The 17627-nt window shown below is 36.6% G+C and overlaps 1 protein-coding gene across 3 annotated transcripts in view; it reads right to left on the bottom strand.

Moving 5' to 3' along the window:
* Positions 1-245: 245 nt before the first annotated feature.
* The window catches only part of vwf (von Willebrand factor), a 39541-nt gene continuing 22159 nt past the window's right edge, over positions 246-17627 (bottom strand). For all 3 annotated transcript variants that reach the window (XM_039654395.2, XM_039654396.2, XM_039654397.2), the window contains exons 32-52: positions 16304-16468; positions 16170-16216; positions 14908-15085; positions 13931-14145; positions 13661-13850; positions 11941-12270; positions 10388-10635; positions 10156-10258; positions 9958-10029; positions 9601-9702; positions 9304-9509; positions 9041-9190; positions 6962-7045; positions 6687-6870; positions 3828-3868; positions 3616-3723; positions 3095-3193; positions 2110-2238; positions 1143-1182; positions 869-966; positions 246-765 (exon numbers count right to left, since the gene is read on the bottom strand). In XM_039654395.2, coding sequence (XP_039510329.2) covers positions 574-765; positions 869-966; positions 1143-1182; positions 2110-2238; positions 3095-3193; positions 3616-3723; positions 3828-3868; positions 6687-6870; positions 6962-7045; positions 9041-9190; positions 9304-9509; positions 9601-9702; positions 9958-10029; positions 10156-10258; positions 10388-10635; positions 11941-12270; positions 13661-13850; positions 13931-14145; positions 14908-15085; positions 16170-16216; positions 16304-16468 — 2981 coding nt within the window. In that variant the 3' untranslated portion in view covers positions 246-573. The remainder of the gene's footprint in view (positions 766-868; positions 967-1142; positions 1183-2109; positions 2239-3094; positions 3194-3615; positions 3724-3827; positions 3869-6686; positions 6871-6961; positions 7046-9040; positions 9191-9303; positions 9510-9600; positions 9703-9957; positions 10030-10155; positions 10259-10387; positions 10636-11940; positions 12271-13660; positions 13851-13930; positions 14146-14907; positions 15086-16169; positions 16217-16303; positions 16469-17627) is intronic.

The following is a 17627-nucleotide window of genomic DNA, read 5'->3' as shown; positions in this document are numbered from 1 at the left end:
GCATCATCCAAGTGGATGCTGCACACTGGTGGTGGTTGAGGAGATTCCCCGCTCTATGTAAAGCGCTTTGAGTGCTCAATATTTCACGAGGCTGAGAAGTAACAAGTCTGTAATGTGCGACTCATGTCCTCCAGATGTGTGAATTGCACCCTTCAACACTATTCACAACTAATTGACGGATCAGTATTCTCATGCTCACCATCCCCCTCACACAAATGGGTTCAAGTGTCCAGAGCACCACCGAGTGGTCCAACCTAAGTACTTGTTTAGCACTTGCTCTTTATTGTAGTTTAGTCTAATAAACAGCCATAAACAACAACCACATATAATAGTTATTCATAAAAAAATCATGTATTTGTATGAACATATTGTTTAATGGCAAAATGGCAATGCAGCAATCTGAGATTATTGTTCATTGATTAATGACGTGTCCTTTATACGTTGAAATTTATGATAAAGTGCTCGATTATCAATGAATCATTTGTTCGAAAATCCTCTGAACATTATACCTGTTGTAGATGCTATATGAAAGTGTATTGTAGCAGTTATTTTATCAGGTTTCTGTGTCTGTTCTCAGTCGGTGGGACAAGCGTGCGACATGCAGTCACAGCCAGTGACAGCGAGGACTTGGTGTTGCGTTCGCGTGCCGTTAGCGCAGTGTAGGGCAACATTCATGGGCACGGTGCCTGTAGCTGAGCAACACACACACTCGCTCTCAACCTTGTGCTTGTCCAGAGAATACACAGACTTGCTGCTACACTTCCCCTGTGGGTGAGAGAGAAAGACAGACGGGGTAAATTATATGTATATAGCTTCATGACATTGTTGAGACTTTCATGGTAGAATATATTAAAGTGCATCGACTCACCTCGCAGTAAGTGAGTTCTATCTTCTCTTCTGATTGGCAGTCGTCCACCCTGATGTAATTCAGAAGACCCACAGTTCTTCTGCACTCTGGCTCAGTACCTAAACAAACATTTAACATATGCACACGTCAAGTTCAGATCAGACGGATGGAGTTTATAAACTGAGCAGGCCTGCGTTTCCCCAAAGGCATTGATGACAATGGTTCTACAATCTACTTAGGCTTAAGATGCTTTTGGGAAAAGCAAGCCCCGGATGTTCTGGTATTTTAGACTTACACATTTCACAGCAGGTGTCTTCAATCTGGCTTATTTTACCCTGCGGATAAAGGATACACAGTTTCCCTTTAATCACTGTGCAACACAATACATATAACATATCCCTGGATTGGTGTTTAGAGTTTTGTAGATTATGACTAAAGGAATCGGGGTTTCATTTGATTGTTTAATAATGTTTTACACTGTAAAACCCAATCCAATTGCGTCTATCCATTAAAGCTTAGAAACCAATGAGTATTGTGAACTTATTACATTTGAGAATATTTCCTAAAATTCATTTAAAGTAATACACTCCATTTAGAAATGTGAACTTAACACTCTTTCAGTTGGTTTTTACAGCACCACATAACAGAATATTAAGCACTAACAGATCTCACTCGACATTAATAGTGTGCAAAACATTTACTCTCCTTACAGAGTTTTAAGCAAAGCATGCTGGGAACTAGGAGCCTGCTTTATTTCATTCAGTTTGAGCTCTGCTTAATTTAATCAGTTACTGAGTTCAAATAACGTTTTCTAATAAGTCAAAAGAACTGTCATTAATATTTGAGTGAAATGAACCTTTTCATTTAATACATTTGTGAGTTAATACATTTATAAAGTGTGTGTGTGTGTGTGTGTGTGTGTGTGTGTGTGTGTGTGTGTGTGTGTGTGTGTGTGTGTGTGTGTACAGGTTTAGCTATACTTGTGAGAGCCAAATTTCCTCACTTATACAGTAAAATATTATGACAAACCAACTAGTAAGGACATTTTACTGGTCCAGTTAAAAAGACTTATAAATCGGTCAAAATATGTTTTTTTGTTTTTTTTATTTAAATCTAGTGTTTTACACGTTTCTGTGATGGGTTTGTTTAGGAGCAGGGTTTAGGTAAGGTGATTGTAAATATCATTAACCTGATATTAAATCAATGGAAGTCTATCCAATGTCTTCAGTAATATAGTGAAACAAACGTGTGAGTGTGTGTACCCCATGCTCCAGACAGTGTTTGCGGTCAAATGGAGGGCATCTTGTCACTAGAGTCTCAAGCACCAATTCTTCATCCTTATTCACACTGCATGTGTGTTTAATGCAGCCATCTGTACGAGTTGTATTTGCCTGAAAACACACATTTATGACACTATATGAAAATCAATAGAACTTCTGGAGCATTTACAGCAAGATTTCTCAAATTACAGGCTCACTGGCCAAGATAGTTTCATATGACTCCTCAAGCATTAATAGTTGATTTTTTTTATTTTTATTTAGCCTGCAGATCACTTCACTTTCTAGTTTGGTTATCCTGTAAACAATGGGCTTATATACAGTACACAACCGTTCAAAAGTTTGTGGTCGGTAAGAATTTCTAATGATTTGAAAGAATTTCTCTTATGCTCACTAAGGCTGCAGTTATTTAATAATAAAACATATTTATATAAAATATATTTATAGTTTTTATTCTTATTCCTATTAGTAAAGCTGAATTTTCAGCATCATTACTCCAGTCGACAGTGTCACATCATCCTTCAGAAATCACTCTTATAATATTATTATCAATATTGAAAACAGTTGTGCTGCACATTATTTTTGTGGAAAGTTTTATGGAATTAAGTTTCCATAGGATTCTTTGATGAATAGCAGGTTCATAAGAACAGAAAATATTTGTATTAGATATCTTTTGTAATTTTAAATGTCTTTATTGTAACTTTTGATCAATTCAATGGGATCAATTAAACGGTTGGGTGTATGGTTAATGGGTGCCTTTGAAATGGTTAAAACAATTATTCTAAACAAAACGGATCTTAAGATGGCAAAACATATGACTGTTCACTTGTTTTGGCCATTTTAACCATTTTCATTGACACATAGAGGTACTTATTGACGAAAGAGAGGTGAGATTCAAACCTGTGTCTTCCACACTGACTATACTGGCTACAGTTAGTGACACTGACTCACGACTGCACATATTTATTACTTTCAGAGTGACCAGCTGCCCATCAGGTCGTCGGATGCTACAAGCAGTTGCTACACAGCGACCGCAGCAAGCATTTGGTATTGGCTCCAGTGTATATCCCTACAAAACAAAACACACATATAACTGTACTCATTTATTTAGGGCTTACTGTAATTTTAAAGCTAGAAATTAAGATTCTGCCATAATTTACTCATCCTTGTGTAATTTTAAAACCTTTAAAAATGTCAAATCTTTCTTTCTCATCTCATTTGCATCTTCAAATGTGACAGATCAGAGATCATGACACACAAGAACTATGGCATTTGGGTTTAAACACATTAAATCATGTGAATGAGATTTACATACAGAGCTTTTTAAACTATGCTGCCTGTTTGTTGTGTTTTCATTGCACGTACAAAAACATCTGCTTTTGTGCTCCATGGAAGAAAGAATGTAATTTAAAGAAATGAGGGTAAGTAAATGCTGTATATAATTTTTTTGGGTAACTATCCCTTTAATAATCTCAAGAGTGAGGGTTTTACCTCTGAGCAGGGGGAGCAGCTCATCTTTCTGCAAGAGAGCCGATAACTCCTCTTATCTCCCACACACTCGCAGTGCGTGCACACATCCAGCATCACTCGCTCTCCAGCCTACTCGCACACACAGAGCAAGACACCCCAAAGTCAATCTGTTATGCACCAAGACATCTGCACACGGCACATTAGTATTCTGTATGTTAAGTCAACTTCTTTACCGCAATAACAGTTTGATTCACCACGCAGGCGTTCATTGGAACTGCAGAGAGGGGAAAAAAAAAACACAGAGACCAGCAGTAAACCAGCAGTATGTGTGTGTGGGGTCCAAAATTAACATTTCAAGCACCAAATGGGAGGAACATTTGCCAAGAAAATAAAAACACTTAATGTGTATATATATATATACTGTATATATATATATATATACTAGCCATATTTTTATATTGTTGCAAGAAAAATATTGTTTGCAAATTATTGTATGCAATGTTATTTATTTATTGAAGTTTTATTGTTATTATGATTATTTAAATTTCTACAATAAGTTTGCCTTTGCTGTTTATAGTGTTTATATTACAATTCAATTTAAACTTGATATATACTGTACAATATTGGCTTTTATTTATCAATGTCACAACCACAACCAGTTGTGAATTTTTAATTATTGCCACCTATATAAATCGCGATTATTCGCATCCAAAATAAAAGTTTGTGTTTACATAATGTGGGTGCACTGTGTATAATTATTTCTATATATAAATACACACACATGCTTGTATATATTTAAGAAATATTTTCATGTATATACTGTATATAGATTTATATATAATTTATATTATATATAAATATAAATATTTTACATATGAATAATATTTTTTTTCTTAAATATAAATGCATGTGTGTGTATTTATATACGTACAAAATAATTATACACAGTGCACCCACATATATTATGTGTGAGCAATATTATATTTAGCGATTAATCGTTTGACAGCCCTAATATAAAGATTTAGATCACGTAACACTCACCTACAGGAATAGTGATAGATTATGGCAAAGATTTAATCCTTCAACTGTCTTGAAGTGTTCTTTCCCGTTAAAAGTGTGGTCACAATGGCAAAATGTTGGTGAAATTTCACAGGCAAAAAAGATCCATTGTCAATAGTGTAGCAATGTATGAAGCAATGTATGAAGCGATACACACATTAATACCAATTTCTCTTTATATCTAAATCCAAATTTTTATTTGCCTGATTACAAAAACAAAAGTCTCACCATGTCCCAAGGACACAATTATAATAATGTTCTCATTATAATATTAAGAAGCCTATATGACAGACATGGGCTTAACTGTATTTTTCAAAGTGATTTCAATCATATTTAAAACAATTCAAAAACATCATGGCAAACATTGCGCATCTGAAGTGTCTCAGCTGAAGGAAATATATTATTTGTCGGCTTCAATATCGGCAAAATGTTCTTATCGGCTTGATACCGATAGCATTAAAAATGAACATAAATCGTCCGATACTGATATAGTGGCCGATACACTCACCGGCCACTTTATTAGGTACCCCATGTTAGTAACGGGTTGGACCCCCTTTTGCCTTCAGAACTGCCTCAATTCTTCGTGGCATAGATTCAACAAGGTGCTGGAAGCATTCCTCAGGGAGTTTGGTCCATATTGACATGATGGCATCACACAGTTGCCGCAGATTTGTCGGCTGCACATCCATGATGCGAATCTCCCGTTCCACCCCATCCAAAAGATGCTCTATTGGATTGAGATCTGGTGACTGTGGAGGCCATTTGAGTACAGCGAACTCATTGTCATGTTCAAGAAACCAGTCTGAGATGATTCCAGCTTTATGACATGGCGCATTCTCCTGCTGAAAGTAGCCATCAGAAGTTGGGTACATTGTGGTCATAAAGGGATGGACATGGTCAGCAACAATACTCAGGTAGGCTGTGGCGTTGCAACGATGCTCAATTGGTACCAAGGGGCCCAAAGAGTGCCAAGAAAATATTCCCCACACCATGACACCACCACCACCAGCCTGAACCGTTGATACAAGGCAGGATGGATCCATGCTTTCATGTTGTAGACGCCAAATTCTGACCCTACCATCCGAATGTCGCAGCAGAAATCGAGACTCATCAGACCAAGCAACGTTTTTCCAATCTTCTATTGTCCAATTTCGATGAGCTTGTGCAAATTGTAGCCTCAGTTTCCTGTTCTTAGCTGAAAGGAGTGGCACCCGGTGTGGTCTTCTGCTGCTGTAGCCCATCTGCCTCAAAGTTCGACGTACTGTGCGTTCAGAGATGCTCTTCTGCCCACCTTGGTTGTAACGGGTGGTTATTTGAGTCACTGTTGCCCTTCTATCAGCTCGAACCAGTCTGGCCATTCTCCTCTGACCTCTGGCATCAACAAGGCATTTCCGCCCACAGAACTGCCGCTCACTGGATGTTTTTTCTTTTTCGGACCATTCTCTGTAAACCCTAGAGATGGTTGTGCGTGAAAATCCCAGTAGATTAGCAGTTTCTGAAATACTCAGACCAGCCCTTCTGGCATCAACAATCATGCCACGTTCAAAGTCACTCAAATCACCTTTCTTCCCCATACTGATGCTCGGTTTGAACTGCAGGAGATTGTCTTGACCATGTCTACATGCCTAAATGCACTGAGTTGCCGCCATGTGATTGGCTGCTTAGAAATTAAGTGTTAACGAGCAGTTGGACAGGTGTACCTAATAAAGTGGCCGGTGAGTGTATATCGTCACTTCCAAACCAAAAAACTGTTTTATGGATTCATATTGAAATGCCTGGATTTCACCCTTAAACATTTGCAAAACAATGGCCACACATTAAGAGCACACAATGGTGCATTTCTAATAATTTGCTTTTTTTGCCACAAATATCCAAAGGAAAACCAGCTAAATAATTCCATTGTCGTATTGTAATAAATATATTGCAAAATAAACTTTATTGCGGGTCATAAATATTTGATCAGTTCATCAATCATTGGCAGGTGTGGCATTAAGTTAATTTTGGACTGTATGTGTAAGAAAGGCTGTCTGTACCGCAGTGGCAGGTGGGGCAGCAGTCATCTGCTGTATTGCACTGGAGCTCTGTGCCCAGTGGACAGGTTGGCGTGTCCATGAGGTGGCAGGAAATGTTTGTATGCTGGATGAACACTTCCTCGTTGACCTGTGCACATACGCTCAACACACATCTGTCGTGCGGAGACACCCACTGCTCTCCCACCTGTACACACGTGAAGTCAAAGGTTCTTTTCAGATCATAGCACATTCAAACACAAGCAGAGAGTAGAACGGAAAATACTCTAAATACTCGCCTGTCTCAAATAGCCTCCTTCCACACAGCTGGATTTACGGCAATGGCCACAGCACTCGCTTTCTGAATGCGAGTATGTGGTTCCCTGCATATACAAAATCAATGTGAAATCATAATCATTTTCACTTTGCTATAAATGTCTCTAGACATACTGTGCATGATTCATCACTGCATGTAATTGTATGGGAAAATGTATTAGTTTTCATAATGTTTAACAGAATGTAATTACACTTTTAAATAGTTTCCTTTTTGTTAACATAAAAAAGAGACTTATATTAAAATTATATTAAGTAGATTTTTATAAAATAATAATATGCTGTAGCATTGTTCTTGTGTTCCAAGTGTTTGATTTCTCACTCAGATTAAAAGAGCCATTATCATATTCTAATCACTAGATATAAGGGAGTTATTTTGCCTTCTTTATCCACCAAGAGAAAATAAATCTGAAAAGAGTAATAGCACACCTGCTCAACATGTTGCATAATTTGAGGTATTCACAAAGACATAATAAGGGGAAATAGTCCACTTGTATAGAAATGAACAGGATAAATTATAACACTCAATATGGTGGCTTTAGTCCTGCCTTGAGAAGAGCCAATTTCCTTTCTCATAGATGTATCAACTGTTTGTCTACTCTTTAATGTGCATATTTGTGAATTCATTCAATGCTGAATAAGTGCTTACAAATATAATACTTGAGGTGATGAGTTACAGTTCAGATCCCCTCTGAGAGTTTGAGTAATAATTATGGATGCCTTAGTAAAAATAACTTATAATAGCAGCCTGAATTCAAGCCCCAATGAATATTCAGTACACAATACAGAAGTTAAATGCACTGTAAATGCTGCTACATGTTGTCTTTTAAATTATGACCTATCATGATTTGTTAGTGTGTAATGTTGCTGTTTGGGCATGAAAAAGGTCTGTGAAGTTACAAAGACAAAGGGAGTTATCCTCTATATCAGTAAGCACTGTTTGTGAACAGCCTTGAAACACCTCGATAGTCTTTACAGTTTTCTACTGGGAACAAGCACTTCAACATATCCCTCATTCTTCCAAGTCCTCCCTTAAAACACATTTTTGATGATCACAATGGCATCTAAACATGTTTTCCTGTGAAAATATAGCAATGTAGCCAATCACAGACATGTATGTTGAATTTGCACCTGGTTTGTCTTAAAGTATATAAAAAAAACACCTCATAGATATATAAAACAAACATTAAAACCATGATTTTCATCGCAGGGTTTTTAAAAATAATTTCTGCCCAAAGGAATCGGGAAAAAAAGGTGTGATGCCTGCTTGAGTTCTGTTAGTGTTTTGTTGAAACTTGCGGATAAGGGGTTGACATTTTTCTCAAACCAGTTGACCAATCACAGCACAATGGCCCAGCTGACCAATTAGAGCACATTTCTCTTTTTGAAAGGAGGGGCTTCATAGAGACAGGAACTAAACAGAGCGTTTCTGACAGATTGGATAGAGAGGTGCTGCAAAAATGTAAAATATGTAAAAAATAATGTGTTTTTTAAGCATAAAAATAGGGCTGTCAAACGATTAATCGCATCCAAAATAAAAGTTTGTGTTTACATTATATATGTGGGTGAACTGTGTATAATTATTTTATAGATATAGTAAATACACACACATGCTTGTATATATTTAAGAATTATTTTCATGTATATACTGTATATAGATTTATATATAATTTGTTTTATATATAAATATAAATATTTTACATATAAATAATATTTTTTCTTAAATATACATGCATGTGTGTATATATATATATATATATATAATTATACACAGTGCGCCCACAAATATTATGTAAACACAAACTTTTATTTTGGATGCGATTAATCGCGATTAATCATTTGACAACCCTAATAAAAAACCTATTCTAGTAGACCCCAAAAACAAAATCAAGACTAAGTAAAAGGGCATAATAGGTCCTTTTTAAAATACCATACGATCATTATAATACATTCAATGTCCATACAATTAAATAAACTTCATAAAATATCACAAATTAATATTACTCAAACCCAAAAAGATTGAAACTAAGTTGTGAAGGACGCACCAGAGGACAGATCTGGTTGCAGACGGGGTCCACACACTGAGCAATGTGCAGGCCTGTCTGTCTGTCTGTTTGCTCCGTGCAGGTGCAGGTTTTACACTTCTCATCCCACCTGCTGCCCACCTGGTACACCACAGCGTCCACCACACACACCTGCACATAAATAGTCAATCACACGCTGATTGCAAGAGTACACTCAACAGAACATGGAGCTGCAAGGTCAAGTGAATAACACATGCACAGCGAGCGTGCAAAAGCGTGCCAACCTTATCAGGCGTGCAGGTGACCTCTATGCAGCCGCAATCGTTGGTGTTAGTATTCGTGACGTAACCCGTAGGGCATGTGCGGGTGATATTCTGACAGTCGCACACACATCCGTACGAATCACAGCACTCTGATGGCTTGACCGACAACTTCTTGTACGCAGGGCAGGATGGTTTTGTTGACACCGGACACTGATCCTTTTTACAAACTGAGAGAGAGCGTTGAAAGAGACAATGTGTACATGATTGAAAGCCATCTATGTGAAATTAACTAGAGTATGTGTGTTTATGTGCTCTCACCACACTTGTAAATTGGCAGACAATCTCCAGGGTTTGTGAGGACGACACTGAGCCCATGGTCACAGAGAGGGGGATCTGACCGCTTACAGTTTACATCACACACTACAAACACACACAGTACATCACACCACTATATCATAGTATTGCCATTAGGTGTCATCATACCTGTGAGTATATGGGTAGTAAAAGCGTAATATTTCCATGAGCCTTTTTTTATCAACAACAAGACATTAGGTTAAGATATGACTGTATGCGGGAAATGATTTGTGTGTGTGTGTAATATGGAGGAGCATATATACATATTTTAAAGAGTACAATGTACATTATTTGTAGATTCTGTATGTATTCTCAGCTCACCACACTCGTATTCAGGGCAGCACTTGGATCCAATCTTCTCCTGGAGAACCTCACATTGTCCACACTCTGGGGCTGTAACACAGCAACAGTTGCCATGACAACACACATTGAGAAACCACTTTGAGAAATGGGGCTGATAATCGTATAGTGGACGAGAGTGAGTGACAGTGAGAGAGAACATACACATTGTGTCTTTACCTTTAGCATTGCTGCAGGGTAAAGCTGTGCAGTTGATGCGCTGCTGATCCAGACACACACACAGAAGACAGGGGTTGTCTTCAGGATTCCAGCTTTCCATAAACTGAAACACACACACACACACACACCAAGATCACAAGACTGTTGTTTGCAATTCCACAGATCTGACAAAGGCTTATTGATTTTATAAAGGTGGCTTAGCAATATCATAAAAGACACTGATGTTGAATACCTGATGGGCTTTCCCATGGTGGTCCATACACTGACTGCAGGCCTCTTTGCCTACACACTTATCTCCCATTAACACAGACCCTTCAGGGCAGAAACAGCCCTCTGTGGGAGTGTTCAAGCACAGTGATCCATTGCCCTTCATTAAACCATCACCCATCACGTCACCAGGACTGAACTGGCTTTGGCCACACTGCTCCAAACATCCAGTTCGACACGCATCGTATTCCATAGAGCCTGAGCATGACATGGCTACACACACAGAAATTGAGATATTTGACACTTCAATCTCAATTAAGAGTCGAACACTAAATTATTAACAATATGCAGTTCACAACATATTTAATTCTGTAATGCAACAGATTCAGAGTGAAAAGGCAAAAATTAGGATACAGTAGAAAATAATGTGAGGTGGGATTTGATTTTGTCCATCTGGAGATTACATTTTTTTATGTCATTGTTTAATATCTCCCCCCTCCCCCACATGCGTGACTTGTGTGAATTGCTTAATCTGCAGTAAGGAAAATTGTGAGGAAAGGAGGTGAAGTTATTACATTTTTTATGAAAAAAACTGTTTTTTTTTGTAGAATAATGTACACTGATGTATTGTGCAACATAAAAGCAGGTATTTTGATTTTTTTTTTTTTTTGATAATCTCAAATTATGATCATTATTTACTCATCTTCATGTTGTTCTAAATGTGTATGCTGGTTTCCATAACATGTGGGAAAATGTCCTCTGGTTCTTGCCAAACAACAACAATTCATAGAGACAAAGTTCAGAAAAGTTGTCCAAAGAAGTTGAGTAATAAGTCTTCTGATTAATTATATTATTTGTTTATTATTATTTTTCTATTACCATTTATTCCCTTTTTTCCTTTATAATCTTCTAAAAAGCAGCATTGTTATTGTTAACTGAAACCTTTTTAAAAAATCATGTAAAAAGTTGAATAAAAATAAAGCTAAATATACATATTTAAAAACTAATAACATGACTAAAGAACTAAAAATGAAAATATAAAAGTTCATTCAAAATATTAATAAATACTATATTAGAATATAAACAATACTAAACACTGCAAGAGGGGTAGATATTATCAATGATTAATAACCTAGACCTAAATAAAATAAAAAAATGATTACACAAAACAAACATATGACTACAGAAGTCAAGAACACTATATCTCATAAGATAATATTTATATTGTGTTTTATTGTCATTTTTGGAGTTTGGTCAAGAGGTATGTAAATACGTCTCCTTTTGTGGTAATAACAGAATACCGGTTTAACTTTGGAATGACAAGAGGGTGATTCATTAATTTTCATTTTTATGTTGATCTATTCCTTTAATACCAGCTACTAGATCTGTAGCTCCCACATTAAACTTTCTTTCAAGCTTAAGACTTTCATGAGTGCACACAGATCTGGTGTAATTCCTGTTTGTTCTCTTTCTCAGGCACATTGATCAAAGTACCACCACCTCAGAGGCCTAGAGCCACTGATCTGAGAGGGTCGCAACACGCTTCCCTTCATGACTCATTAATCACAGAAGACTCACAGCAGAGGCTGGGCGTCCTCCAGTCCACACACACTCCCTGTTGGCGGCACACTGTGCTGTAGGCTGTAACAAGGTCACACACCGCATTAGGCTGGCAGGCCACTCTCTGACAGATCTGCACATAGTCCTGCAAAGGAACCAGCGCGTGACAGCGGCTGAACACCTGAGAACTTAACACATCACAGCCCTTCGCCACACCAGCAGCACACGACTCAACCTCCACATGCTGGACACACTCGCCCAGAGCCCATCCCTTCAGGTACACGTCAGGGTCTGTGGTCACACTGCCGTCAGATAACACTAGACCTGTCGGCTCATCAGAGCAGGAACCTGGAAGAGAGATGGACAAGTTACTTTACACACCCCACAAGATCTTCAACTGGAGTTTGAATTAGGCTGACATTAAGAGGAACTGCAATTGAAAGAATTTTGACATTGTTATATTTTGCCCAAATTATGCCCATTTATTGGATTACATTTAAATTTATATTTAACCTAGTTTCAAGAAAAATAAAAATAGATTTAAATGTTGCCATACAGCCAGATAACTTATCTATAAGTAAAAATTGACCTTCCTCAAAATGATTTTTTCTTTAATAAAAGATCAAAAGGATAACCAATGCAGATTTATTTTTTACAGCCATCTCTGATCATATTTACCAGGGGTGCCAATCGTCCTGACCACAACTGCTGTATGTATGTATGTGTATATATGAAGAGTTCAGATGCAAAAGCCTCTAAATGCCATTTGAAATTTTCTTCTTTAATGATGATTTTTATCAAACTTGTATATTTAAGTTCAGTAAATTCACTTAAATGGCAATGATAATTACCTATTAATTGTTATTTAAGTGAAATTACTGAACTTAAATATACAAGTTTGATAAAAATCATCATTAAAGAAGAAAATTTCAAATGGCATTTAGAGGCTTTTGCATCTGAACTCTTCATATATATATATATATATTTACTATATTTACTATATATTTACTATAGTATATATACATATACTATATATATACTATATATATATATATATATATATGAAGAGTTCAGATGCAAAAGCCTCTAAGTGCCATTTGAAATTTTCTTCTAAAATGATCATTTTATCAAGCTTGTATATTTAAGTTCAGTAATTTCACTTAAATGGCAATGAAGATTACCTATTAATTGTCATTTAAGTGAAATTACTGAACTTAAATATACAAGCTTGATAAAAATGGTCATTTTAGAAGAAAATTTCAAATGGCATTTAGAGGCTTTTGCATCTGAACTCTTCATATATATATATATATATATATATATATATATATATATTTACAATTCTAATTAAATTAACATTTAACTAATGACTGAACTAAATACAAATTTCTATAGACAGCATTGGATTGATTATTAATATTATCTAATGTTAATATTATCTGATGAGAATACTCCATGTTTATGAATTATGGATAAATAAAAAGTGTATTGACAAATGTTAAAACCCGAAGAGCAGTTATATAAACTATGAATTTAATTTCATAACCATTTCATAATTCTCCTTCTTTAAATTTGAATATGACAATGTTGCATCCAGATTGCTACCTCAAATCACTTTCAAGGACTAGATTGGAATTTAAACATTAATTTTGAATACCACAAAACAAATCAAAGTAAAACTCTCATCAGCAACCCAGCTCAAAAATTACAGTCGTAAGCTTAAAGGAACTGTATTTACCACATACGCCAGTGGTGTTAGGTTTCATGGAGATGTCCATGTTGATCATGAACTCATTGCTGTGGGGAGTGAAGGTGAGTGTGAAACCATGCTGCTCTGATCTCAGCTGGTGAAGTATAGCACCAATTTGTGTCACAGTTACTCCCTGAATCCTGAATGGGACTGCGGTAAACACACCGCCCACAGTCACCTGAAATATAGAGAACATGTTGAATCTCTTTTCTAACTTGGTTACCCATTTCACTTTGCATGCTTTTTCAGTGCATCTACCTTCATGTCATCCTGTAGCACCACACTTGTCCCGCCCTCCTTCAGCTCCAGGCTCTTCATGCAGATCTGATTGGGCGAGCTTTGACAGGCAGCCGCGTGCAACACTAGCTCCGCTCCTCCTGAGCGAAGCAGCAAATAGGAGCAAGCGGCTCTTAGCTTCAGAGCCGCCCCCGAAAATGACACAACATGACTAGTGGAGCTGCCCATGCAACTACCTGCAGAAAGAAAGTAAGCATGTTCAAGTTAAAAGTTTACAGTTTTTTTTTAAATGGTGTGTAAAACAATGCATTATGCAACGTTTTAAACAGTATAACGCTCACTTGGCCTCATCACATTGCATGTTTAATATAGTATCATTTCAGAAATAAAGTGCTATTTTGCAAATTTAATCCAAGTTTGAGTAAAAATGACCTAAAATGAGGACCAATTATGCTTTTTTTATATTTTTTTCTTTCTTTAGTGCATGAAGTTACAAAGCACAAAGTAATTCCAAAGGAAGTTTTTTTTTTTTTTTTTACAATTTCTGAACTCCCTGAAACGCCTTGATTTTAGTCTTGAGTTTTCTTCTGGGAACGAACACATCAAAAAAATCCTCATAAAATAATTAAATAAAATCCTCATTTAAATAATTCCTGCCCCAATGCATATGCAAAATAAAGGGCACGAGGCATGGTTCAGTTATGTTAGTAGTAGTGTTTTTAAACATTTCCAAAACATCCAATTACAACATAATTGTCCAGCTGACCAATCAGAGCACACTGCGCTTTTTGAAAAAGAATTAAACAGACCGTTTCTGACAGACTGGGAAGAGAGGTGCTGCAATAATGTAAAATATGTGAAAAATAATGTGCTTTTTGAACATTTAAGTATGAAAACCTATTCAAGTAGAACCCAAAACCAAAATCAAGACTTTGAAAAGGAGAATAATTGGTCCTTAATGTGTTGGTTGTTGCATAATTAGGGGTGTGTGTTCATACAGGGGCAGGTCCAGGTGCAGCCACAGGTGTGATTGTAGCGGAGGGCTGGAAGACTGTTTTTGCAGACGGGAGGCTCCATCTTTTCACAGTTGATGCGGTGGCTCTGCACTGTTACTGTGCCTGATGGGTTGCACAGCACTGAGTGACAGCCATCTGACAACAACCATGTCTCACCAGGCTGATGGACAGAAATAATCAGAATAGTTATTTGACGCACAAACCAGAACTTCAGGAGTCTTTGTTAGTCTGCAGTGCTGCACGATTACTTGAAATTGCTATATGTCTTAGTAGCATGTGCCAACCATAAACATTTGTAATCCTACAGTTGTCAACAAAAGAGAATCTCCCAGTGGTTTTCCACCAAAATAAAAGCATGATGATTTGACGTTTGAAAATGAAAAATGACTACTTAAATATTAGTATTGTAATTTAATAGTTGTACTGTAAAATAAAATGATTACAATTTTTTTTTCTTAAATATATTTTTTTATTTTACAAGTACAAAGTAATACTGTTTATTTTTAATAATTTAATTTAGTTATAATAATCATAATTATATATATATATATATATATATATGTGTGTGTATATTCACACTGACATATAAATTTTAATAGAAATTTCAGAAAAATCAGTAACTGTAGATTTTCCCCCCAAATCGTGCAGCCCAAGGTAGACAAAACATACACTATGCAAGTAATGTGAAATGTGGCACCATGGGGGTCTTTAATGGTATTTTTTCTCATTCTCATTGGTCATTTTGCCATGACAGAACAACAGTTTGAAGAGACTCTTGATGAGCAATCAATTAATGATATTTAAAGCTAACTGTCTGAAAAACACCACATCCTGTTTTAATGGCACAAACATTTCAATGCAACTCTATCGACCCCCTAGTGTTTAACTGCCAAAAATGCATATTCATTATGCATGCTTGTAATGCATTGGCCAAGCATTCATGTTTGCTCACTTGCATAGAATATGTTTCTGGCATTAGATGAATTGATCTGTTAATGAGCAGCTCAACCTCAAAAAGGTTTTTGAGGGATGAAGTTATTGGCCCAGAACGCCTGATCCAGTGAAATTGATTATGGATCCTGAGATCCAATGAAATGGATTGGATTTGAGTACTCAGAAAGTCTGCATCAGATCAAGAGGTTGAATGGAAGAAAATTAGAAGCTGATGATCCTTAAGTTGAGGCCTTTGATGGAAGTTTGATGGCTTGAAGAGAATTTTGCATCCTACTAAAAAAACAGCTCACCTTCCGTTCATTCCCTTCATCATCCACACACACTCCAGGAGGACCCGCTGAGGGACATTATCATTATCATCATTCTAATCAAATTGCTACATTAGTCCTCTATTAATGTGTAATGGGTACACGTTGAGTCTCACCTCGGCAGAGTTTGTCGGTGAATGATTGGTCGAGTGCAGCCATGGCGAGCAGGTACTCTGTGCTGCTCAGCCGAATGATGTTGTCCTGAGCGTGTGGACCTGCGAGCGTGCTCAGTTCGGTTTGGTCATATTGGTTACCCAGTCCAATGGGAAACACTGACACGCCTGTATGCAACAAACACATATTGCTTTTAAAGTAATGTTATGACAATAAAACCAAAAATGTAAGAGCTTAAAACGCATAATATTGTGTACAACCACAGTATTATAATAAACTGCTACAATAGGAATAGGGTGCAGACAGAGGCTGCAGCTTCATTAATGCAAGACATGGATGTGGTTCATTTAGTTAAATCATACTGTAGGATTTAGCAACTAAGAAATCCTTGGTCTTCTGCTGCATCAGCTCCAAGTTATCATTAGTATGAGGACACTGCAGCAGTTATGTAGGAAATCAAATTTATTCGGGAGAAAGAGCCAGACAGACTTTCAGGAAATTGCCTATTTTGAGCAGTCTGAAATAGCAACCGATGCTCGACTCCACTTCACTTTGATGTTTCTTTATGACTTTATTCTCAAAATATTATGACTAGTATAATCTAATAATGCACAGACTTAAATCTCAAAATGCTATGACTTTAGTCTTGAAACTTTGACTTTTGATTATCATAAAAGGCCTGTTTTTGACTTAATTCTCAAAAAAAGATTTTTATTTGATTTTTAATGTGATGTGTTTTAATGCGAGTTAAAGTTTCACTGCCCAAAAAACAGCCCGATGACTTCCTTGTTCTATGAAGTCCCTCCTTCAGAAATACGTAAAGAGTTCTGATTTTGCCAGCGGTGTTCTTGTGTTGTGATTCGACAGCAGCTTATCACACGTTGCCCGGAAAGGTCACGCCTCTTACCATTAATTGGACATAAATGCACTGATTGCTATTGTAAAAATGTCAAACATATTGAGCCTGAATCAAACACAGAGAATATAGATGAAGAGAATCGATTAGAAACTGTTCAAACACGACTTTTGCAGGATGTTTCACAGTGGTAAGCTGTTTTACACTTAGTAGTTGTTTTACACTTAGTAGTTTAGTAGTTGTCATACTTTTAATTGGTTAAATTGTAATGTTAAAGCTACACTGTGTAACTCTTTTAGTTTATTCTTAGCTAAAAACACTTAGTTCTTTCAAAATATATGTGCTCATTAATGTATATTTACTTCGTTCAAGTAATAAAGTATTCTCGTGAGTGTATAATATGCCATTGAAAATACATACAGGTAAGGGGTTCTAATGTCAGTCGCCATGTTGTCCCTCCATCTTTAATT

This window comes from Pimephales promelas, chromosome 10, assembly GCF_988280905.1.
Source record: "Pimephales promelas chromosome 10, fPimPro1.hap1.1, whole genome shotgun sequence".
Taxonomy (NCBI): domain Eukaryota; kingdom Metazoa; phylum Chordata; class Actinopteri; order Cypriniformes; family Leuciscidae; genus Pimephales; species Pimephales promelas.
This window is presented reverse-complemented; position numbering and strand designations above follow the sequence as displayed.